Below are 10,000 nucleotides of genomic sequence, written 5' to 3'. Positions count from 1 at the left end.
TTCTACAATCCCCCTTTCCTACCAAACCTCTGGTTAATATATATATATATATATATATATATATATATATATATATATATATATATATATATATATATATATATATATATATATATATATATATATATATATATATATTAAATCTCTGCCATTTCCTTAACCGCGAGCACACATGCACATATCCGCAGATCTTTATCATTTACTTATTTACTTTATCGTTAAGCAACCTTCCAGTCAGGCCTCAGATGCTCCAGTGAACGTGCATATTAGGTAAGCAATAATAAGTAAATACTTTTCCAAAACAGATAACCATTGCCATACGGTTGGTTAGTGAAGATTAAGTTTGCTCTGTGCCATCAAGGGCCCTTTCTTTAATCTGTTCTTAAGTGTTTCATCACGTTGGGAAGTACAAAAAGCATGATTGGGACTTTAAAACTCATCTATCCTACAAAAGAGCTCAATGTTACAACAAAATCAATGAGCAAAAGCTATGATACATCATATAGGTGAGTATATTTCAACAGATTTCTTAGCCCAAGCTTTGCTATAGTTACTGATATTACTGTTTGTGGCATTTTCTAAAATGCGTTTCCCATGGAAGAAAATGAAATTTTATGGGATACTCTCTTTCTCTCGTTCCCCCTAGACGTAGTGAGGGAAAAAAAACACAATTAACGAGCTAATAGGCATAGTATAACATCTAAAACTATCCTAATGAATTATTGCATAAAACAGAAAACAGTAGTATTATCAATAACTATCAATCATGAGAAAAACTAGTCTGCCTACTTATCCTTTCTCTTTTCCTCATTCATATCTTGAGACTGAAAAAAAAAAAGAGCTCAGTTGAATTATATAAGATAGAAGTAGGATGAATTTCATGATTGGTTGATTTTTTGGGGGGTCTCTGAAAGGACAAGTTTTTTTTTTTCTTTTTTTCTGGGACAACTTGGAGTCACATATAACCCATTGACTTATTTCGAAGAAATGCCCGTTATTAAATTAGCTTTTCTAATGATGTTGGTGTCTTTGTTGTAACTCCAGATGACTGTTATTTTTTAACTATATATCTTCAATAACTTTGAATAAAATCATATTTAAGTTTTGCAGCGTTTTCCCACTTATAAAATTCTTGTTTTCCTGTCTTTTTCCTGCTTTTACTTGGCACCAGTAATGAGCTAGTGGCAAATGAGTATGTTAATATAATAAATAATTCTTTTTCAGCTCTACCCTTCACAAAATTTGTCCAATTGACTATTCCGAGTTTCGAGATAAATTCAAATTTTTCATGTACTTTCTTACATTTGAAATATTGCTGCTATCAATATACCGTTCAAAATAATAAACTAATTTAACTGTTTACCGCTTACCTTTAAATAAAGACGTGAAGATTTAGCACACCAGTCGGAGAAATTCAGCAGTTCAACTCTGATTATTAAAGGGAAATATAAAAACTTATATTTCAAATTGCTATATCTTGGGGTTTTTTTCTTAGATATAACCATAAAAAATGAGTATGGAGTCATAAGATTATCACTAGCTGACCTAAAACATACCCATGACTAAAATTGTCTTTGTATTCCTTTACACAGCCGCCATGCTGCCCACGTTCACGTGGACCCTGACGTTGACATCCCCATCAGAGCCCGTGGTCGAGGTCACGAGAGGTTGAAAGTCATTAGGGAAGGCGTGGCGAAATGGAAGTTTCCCGCCAGGCAGCCAACGAAGCTCCTACCTCCACCTCCTACCTGGCAGAGGCCCCAATCATGGTCTCTTCAGCTCCAACATGTAAGTAATTTCTATTTTTCCCCGTTTATCTTTTACGAATTTAATGTCTATTATCGTTATACTTTTCAACTTCCCATAGAATGAAATATGCATCTGTGAAAAACTATGTACTGTAGACGAAAATAACGAAAATTAATACATCGACCTTGAACAAGCTTTTGTTTGGGGATAACCTGAAGGAATAACTCCTCAGGAATTCAATCTGAAAGGGATATTAGAGCGACATCATATGGAGCGTAAATTCAAAATATTTACCATAAGAACTGGTATGATAAAATCCACTCACAAAGGGCTGCAAGGTATAATGTATGGGATTACTCAAAAGGAATCCCATGAGAACCATGCATAAACAATCCTTTGAGTGTAAAGATATCTATCCCAAACAGGGACTTTTGAAAAATATTCTGAAGCAACCAAAACACGAACTATGATGTTCATATTTAGGTCAGTCATTATAGAAGAGGTGTGAGTTCATTGGCTTCTTAATGATGCTAAGCTTGTTTTATTAGAAAAAAATCTAGATTGAGTAATTCAAGATACACAGAAGTCACAGACTTCTAGAGTTTATATATGAATAATAAAAGATTAATGAAATAATTGGTCCTCAATCTACAAGTTTCAAAATGACGATTTTGCACATTCATACGAGTTTTTCATATATATTGTGACGGCGCCGAGTAAGGCTGTGAACTCAAAGGCAGGTTGGAAACGACAGGGCATCGGCAACGGGATTCATTATCCCAGGGACGTATTGGAGGGTGCAATTGTATTCAGCCACGGCGGAGAGATGTCGGCGTTGACGGGCGGACCAGGCGTCAGACTGTCGAGTGAAGGCGTGCACCAGAGGCATGTGGTTTGTGCGAATGACGAAGGGCGTACCTTCTAAGAAATGGCGAAAGTGACGGACAGCCAAGTGCACCGCCAACAATTCTCGATCGAAGGTAGAATAACCCGATTCAGCCTTGGACAGTTTTCTGCTGAAGAAGGCCGATGGGCGGGGCGAGCCTTTGACCACCTGCTCGAGTACTGCACCAATAGCGACGTCGCTGGCATCGGTGGAGAGAAGGAGAGGGGCGTGTGGGATAGGAAAAGTGAGAACCGCAGCAGTTGATAGGGCCTTCTTTGCATTGCAGAAGGCTGCTTCTTGAAGGGGACCCCACTTCAGGTCCTTTGGCTTGCCCTTGAGGGAGGCGTAGAGGGGAGCAAGAGTGGCGCCAATGGCTGGCAGAAAATGGTGATAATAGTTGATCATGCCCAAGAATTCCTGCAGAGCTTTGACGATCGAGGGTGCGGGGAAATTCTGAACAGGTGCTACCTTCTCAGGGAGGGGATGGAATCTGAAGTGGTAGTAGCAAAACTGCGGCGGATGGGAGGTAGTAAGTGGCTGTAGAAGTCGTTCGTTGGGGCGCGAGCAATTGGTGGGTGGTGGGCGGCTTTGTCGCCGCTTCGGCACGTCACGGGGTAGGCGTGTATGTCCTACGGCATTCATGTCAGCTTCGGTTGACGTTGAATATGCATCCTCGTCGTCAGGGGTGGAGGCGTTAATGGAGGTCTTGAAGTGGCTGTCCATAAGGGCGTCGGCTTTGGTCATCAAGTCCTTTATGGATAAACTATCGACATCGGGTATGGCAGCGCGTACAAGTTCAGGTAAACGGCGTATCCAAAGGGCACGGAGTAGGTTCACCTCACGAGGAGAGCCGTCTGTGGCAGGTTGAAGGCGAGCGATACTGGTCATTTCCCTGAGGGCAAGCGAAGCCCTTTGGTCCCCCAACGGTTGTTGCGAGAGCTGAAAAAGCTTTGCTATACGGGCGGCTGGCGACGGCGAGTACTGCTGCAGAAGGTATGTTTTGAGGGCGTCATACGCTATTGGGGTGTCTCCTTGTTCACAAAGCCAGTCGGATATTTCTGGGAAGGTGTCCTCGGGTATCGCCGCGAGAACATAATCCGCTTTGGTAGTTGAGCGAGTCATGCCCCTGATACGAAAGTGGACTTCAGCGCGTTGAAACCAAGCAAACGCTTCTCCGCTGGCGAACGGTGAAAGTTTCAATGGCGCGGCCGCAACGCCAACTGCTGTAGTAGAGTCCGTCTCCGTCATAGTACCAACGATGGAGGGGCGAGGGAGGTGGGGGTGGAAGGCAGTGGGAGCGAGTCGACTTCCGGGGTCACCAATGTGACGGCGCCGAGTAAGGCTGTGAACTCAAAGGCAGGTTGGAAACGACTGAGTTATATTATTGTGGAACACTCTCCTTATATGCAAAACCTCAAGGCAACAGGACATAACAAGTTCACAAGACAGACAATATTACAGAGGAAAAAGCAGACATGAATTTTTATGTTCGTTTTAGTGCGAGGGAAGAGCGAAGATACAAGCATAATATATACAAAAGGAATTATATACAATTGTGTGAAACACGGTTGGTAAAATATTCATATAAGCCATAAATACCTCTTAGCAACGGATTCCCTCTGGCTCGGGATCAGAGACCCAAGGTGGAATCAACTTTATGATAATAGCTTCTGGTTCTGGTTGGCCAGGGAATTGAACGCAGGCCCAAGATACTGAGGTGGCTAAGTGGTAAGTCACTGGAAACTACGTTTCGTGGGCCTGGATTCGATTCCCTTGTTGACCAGAAACTATTGCCACAAAGTTGATTCCATTTTAGGTCTCTGATCTCGAGTGAGATAGAATCCGATATTGAGAGGTATTTATGGCTTATATATATATATATATATATATATATATATATATATATATATATATATATATATATATATATATATATACATACATATATATATATATATATATATATATATATATATATATATATATATATATATATATATATATACATATATATATATATATATATATATATATATATATATATATATATATATATATATATATATATATATATATATATATATATAGATATATTTCTTTCCCGCCACGCTCAGGAGTCATACCCCCGGTGAGAGGGGGGTTACCCCAAGAGATACATTCGGAAACCACACTCCCACAAACTGCCGAACCAGCGGGTTGTAATTAGGAAAAGGGGTGCAGGTGGCAAGGGTTGAATGTGTGTATGTGTCTGCGTAAGAGTGGACCCTACGTATGCGTGTGTGCATATCTATCTAAATGCTCAGGTACGCTAGAGTATTACTATTCCTGAAGTTATGTTCGTGAATGAAAATAATCTCACCCCACAGTTGCAACAAGCAGATGTCTTTGGAGAGATCAAGTTCTCTTCCAGATGAATCCGTCGCAATGGTTAAGGTCATTCCCTCTTTCCATGCCCGCGAGCATTGACATGAGCGTTAATAGTTCCCTTGCATATCGGCACATCATCAAGCATGACTGCGTCACGCACATGCCTTCAAAATACCCTCAATAAAAATGTAGTTGGGTTGTAGGCGAGTGTGAAGGCTAGACCGCCTCCATCCTTCAATTCTCGTCTTCAACAACACGGAAGAAGTCACACGATATTGCAATCCTTTTCGCATGATTGACTTCTATCGAGTTAATTGGCGATTCATTGTCTGAAATAATCGGCTGAAAGCATTATGTTTCATAGCATGGATGGTTACAACCCTCATGGCAGGCTTTAGACGTAAAAAGAAAAAAAAGTTTTCAGTGTTTATCTTATGGTTAGTATATTTTGACGAATTTCAGATGTAGACTTAGATTTACGTTTTCTAAAGACATAAGATTTTGGATTTAATAAATATTCCTTTTATTGTACACACACTCACACACACACACACACACACACACACACACACATATATATATATATATATATATATATATATATATATATATATATATATATATATATATATCTAAATATAATTTGTAGAACTATCTAAAACAATAAACAAACTAAAAACCATAGATATTCATAAACACAATCAGGCAAAATTGAGGAAACACTAAAGAAAGTAAAAACATAATATTGATTCAAAGAAGACTTAGATTAGGGTGCCAGATGTTTGCTTTAAAAGATGAAAATGAAAATACTATCAATAACAAGAGATGGAGTGATAAAAACTGCAGAAGATTTTTATACAATGCTATACAATAGTGATATATGAAATAGCTTTTAAAGGTTTAAAGGCCGCTCATGAATGGCAGAGGCAAGGGACGGCAGAAGTAAGGGACGGCAGAGGTAAGGGACAGTGACAAGCAGGACAATGCCCTAGAGACTGACCATATATCATATGATCAGCGCCCAAATCCTCTCTCCACCCAAGCTAGAACTAGGGAGGGCCACGCAATGGCTGCTGATGACTCAGCAGATAGACCTTAGCTTACAAGGATGGTAAGGTAGCAGACACTAAAGGAACGAAAGAGTCTGAGCGGGACTTGAATCGCCGTCTGGCGATCACCAAGCAGAGACATTACCAATCAGGCCACAACAACCCTAATTTGAATAACGAAACACCTAAACCTGTACCAAACCTTACAGTAGGAGATGTAGAGAAAGTACTAAAAGGCATGAAAAGAGGCAAAGCAGCAATAAAAGATGCCCTAACAATAGATGGAGGAGATTTCATAGAGGTAAAACGCGCTGAACTCTACACTAAATGTCTGAAAGAATGCTCTATAACTACAGCTTGGAAAAACATTATCATTATACTAATTCACAAAAAAAGGAGACATAAAAGACCTGAAAAATTATCATCCCATAAAGTTTACTTTCCGTAATATTTAAAATATTTACGGTCATATTAAGCCGAATAGAAAGGCAGCTAGACTGTAATTAACCAAGGAAGCAGGCAGGCTTTAGAAGTAGGTATTCAACAACTGACAATATCCATGTATTTAACAAGCTAATGGAAAAATCAAGAGTATGACAAACCATTATGTATGACATTTATAGACTACGAGAAAGCTTTTGATTCTACCAAAAGCCCATCAAAGACAAGGAATAGATGAATCTTATGTTAGAAAGTATAAAGATATTTATACAGGACGTATAGCAATCCTAAAACTACATAAAGGTAGTGAGAAAATTACGATTGAGAGAGGAGTTAGACAGAGAGACCACATCTCTCCTAAATTATTCACAGCATGCCTAGAAGTTTTTGAGAATTTAGATTGGGAAAATATAGGAATTAAGATTTATGGAGAATACCTTAACAACCTAAGATTTGCAGATGACATATTTCTGTTTAGTGAATCATGGGAGGAATTGCAAAAAATAAAAAAAAAAGATTGTAATAGAGAAAGCATAAATATAAGACTGAAAATCAATATGAGTAAAACTAAGATAATGTTCAATTAAAATGCAGAAATACCACAAATAGGGGTTATGAACGAACCTCTAGAGATTTTTAATGAATATGTGTCCTCTGGACACGAGACCGAAATTAACAGAAGGATGAGCATGGAATGGGGGGCTTTTAGTAAACAAAATGATATTATGAAAAGTAACATTCCGCTTTCTTTAAAAATAGGTATTTAATCAGTTGGTCCAATCAGTATTAACTTAGACATCAGAACATAAGCTATAGAAAGATTAATGACGGGAATAACACTCAAAGACAGAAAAAGAGCTACATGGATATGAGAGCAAACCAAAGTAGGGGATATTCTAATAACATGTAAGAAAAGAAATGGACATGGGCAGTACATATAATGAGAATGACAGATAATAGATGGACATTAAGAATAACAGAATAAATCCCTAGGGACTGTAAAAGAATCACGGGAAGGAAGAGAAGACGACGGATCGACGAACTAAGGAAGTTTCCAGGTGTCGACTGGCATAGAAAGACCATAAACAGACGCAAGTGGAAGGATATTTCTGATGCCAAAGGTTAATGGAATCGTTCATGGCCTAAGATCTATCTGTGGTGGAAAATTCGTTAAAATCCGCTAATTTGTTTTGACGATATCTTTAAAAATGGCGAAAAATACATATGTGGATCTAGAATCTGGATCCGTATCATCTCTAAAATTTAATGGGGTCGTCCATGACATAAGATTTATATATGGTGAAAATTTCGTCAAAATCCGCCGGGTGGTTTTAACGTTATCTTTACAAAGGAGAAAAATTAAAATCTGGATTCAGATCGTCTCCAAAATTCAATGGGATCGTCCATCACCTGAGATCTATTTGTGGTGAAAATTTCGCAAAATCCGTCAAGTAGTTTCGACATAATCCTGTTCACAGACACACGAAAAATGCAAATCCGGATCCAGATTCGGATCATCTCCAATATTTAATGGAGTCACCCGTGTCCTAAGGTCTATTTTCGGTGAAAGTTTCATCAAAATCCGTCAGTAGTTTTCACGTAATCCTGTCCACAGGCCAAAGTCCACAGACACACACAAATAAATGAAGCGACTTGACCGCAATACCTCCTTGGCGGAGGTAATAATAATAATAATAATAATAATAATAAGAAGAAGAAGAAGAAGAAGAAGAAGAAGAAGAAGAAAAAGAAAAAGGAGAAGTAGGCATTTTCAAACATATTTATTGCATATGCTGGAATTGCAGAGGCATATTGAGTTTTTAACAAGTTGATTAAACATGGAATAATAACAGCGATGAAAATTCACAGATCCATAGTTACTCTCTCTCTCTCTCTCTCTCTCTCTCTCTCTCTCTCTCTCTCTCTCTCTCTCTCTCTCTCTCTCGATAGACAAGGTGAAAATACAGAATGTTTTGATTTGAAATGAGAAGATAACATCCGGATTGCCTGTTTGGTAAACAACGTTCCGATAATAACTATGAAGAAATCAGAAACATTTGCTGACTGACCTTACATTTACCGGGGATGTTTAAAGAAGCGAATTAAGAGAAGAAGAAGAAGAAAAAAAAGCTGACCTGTAATTTGTCTTCTCCGTTTCCGTTCTACTGTAATCCTACTAGCTCAAGACAATAATAGTCTTCGACCTGGTTCATTATAGATTTATGAATTAGAGAGGTATATTAGGGTGTTGTGGCCGGGAGGATCATTCAGCACCTAAGTGCAACTGGTGGAAAACTCCGATGTGTTACGAAGAGTTAAGAGTTTGGACAGAAAGTTGGAAGAAATAAAGCGAGAAACTGATTCCATATGCATTGGTGATCACTCTGAATGATGATAATAATGATGATATTTCATTTGGGTGATACCCTCCAGATTCATTAGTCTTATTAATGCATGTTAAGGTATATAATTCTAAAATTATATCTTTGCCCCTTGTATTCCATCGAATAAATAATTTTTATCAAAAATAAAATGATATGCTTCATCAATTAGCAAAGTCAATATTATGTTCCTAATAGTGTCTAATTCAAGATCCAAATTTTACCAGATGGCATGTTCTATTATATTTGTTTGGGTAAATCATTTTATTACCAATTTCAAAGAGAGAGATTTGCAAGAAATAAAGATATCATTGCGATTTGATTTTGTATGACTAATAGCAAACTAATAATTCTATTGACTAGATTTCGAAATAACTTATGTGGAATATCTACCTGATAAAATGAGGTAAACACTCGCCACCAGAGCTTGCACATAGTAAAGTCTTGATAGATTTGTAAGAATAATTGTCAAATGAACATAAAATATTGAGGTGTCTTTCCTCTTACAGTCACTGCCAGAGATGGAGGGCGTTGTACCCGACGATCTACGACTACGCATCGAGCGCATCCTTTCTTACCCCGTTGGAGGAGTACCAGGGGCAGAGGAATCGGCAGTTGAATCAGCTGTTTCAAACGAGCCGGAGGAAGAGCGGTATTATTATTATTATTATTATTACTTGCTAAGCTACATCCCTAGTTGGAAAAGCCGGATACTATAAGCCCAGGGGCTCCAACAGGAAAAATAGCCCTGTGAGGAAAGGAAAACAGGAAAATAAAACATTTTAAAAAAGAGTAACATCATTAAAATAAATATCTCCTACATCAACTAAAAAAACTTTAACAAAACAACGAGTAAAATAAATAAGATAGAAGAGTGTGCTCTAGTGTACTCTCAAGCAAGAGAACTTCAACCCAAGACAGTGGAAGACCATGATACAGAGGCTATGGCACTATCCAAGAGCAGAGAACAATGGTTTGATTTTGGAGTGTCCTTCTCCTAGAACAGCTGCTTACCATAGCTAAAGAGTCTCTTCTATCCTTATCAAGACCAAAGTGGCCACTAAACAATTACAGTGCAATAACACATTGAGAGAAGAAGAATTGTTTGGTAATATGTGTTGTCAGTT

The 10,000-nt window shown here is 38.2% G+C and overlaps 2 protein-coding genes across 3 annotated transcripts in view; one reads left to right on the top strand and one right to left on the bottom strand.

Moving 5' to 3' along the window:
- Nucleotides 1-10,000, bottom strand: part of LOC137629586 (uncharacterized) — a 158,895-nt gene that overhangs the window by 92,030 nt on the left and 56,865 nt on the right. The window lies entirely within an intron of this gene.
- LOC137629590 (cilia- and flagella-associated protein 251-like) overlaps nucleotides 1-10,000 on the top strand; it is a 19,063-nt gene that overhangs the window by 1,915 nt on the left and 7,148 nt on the right. The window contains exons 2-3 of the mRNA XM_068361047.1: nucleotides 1,593-1,788; nucleotides 9,383-9,525. Coding sequence (XP_068217148.1) covers nucleotides 1,593-1,788; nucleotides 9,383-9,525 — 339 coding nt within the window. The remainder of the gene's footprint in view (nucleotides 1-1,592; nucleotides 1,789-9,382; nucleotides 9,526-10,000) is intronic.

Source organism: Palaemon carinicauda, chromosome 37, assembly GCF_036898095.1.
Source record: "Palaemon carinicauda isolate YSFRI2023 chromosome 37, ASM3689809v2, whole genome shotgun sequence".
NCBI lineage: Eukaryota > Metazoa > Arthropoda > Malacostraca > Decapoda > Palaemonidae > Palaemon > Palaemon carinicauda.
The sequence above is the reverse complement of the archived record's forward strand: the minus strand, read 5'-3'. Positions and strand labels throughout refer to the sequence as shown.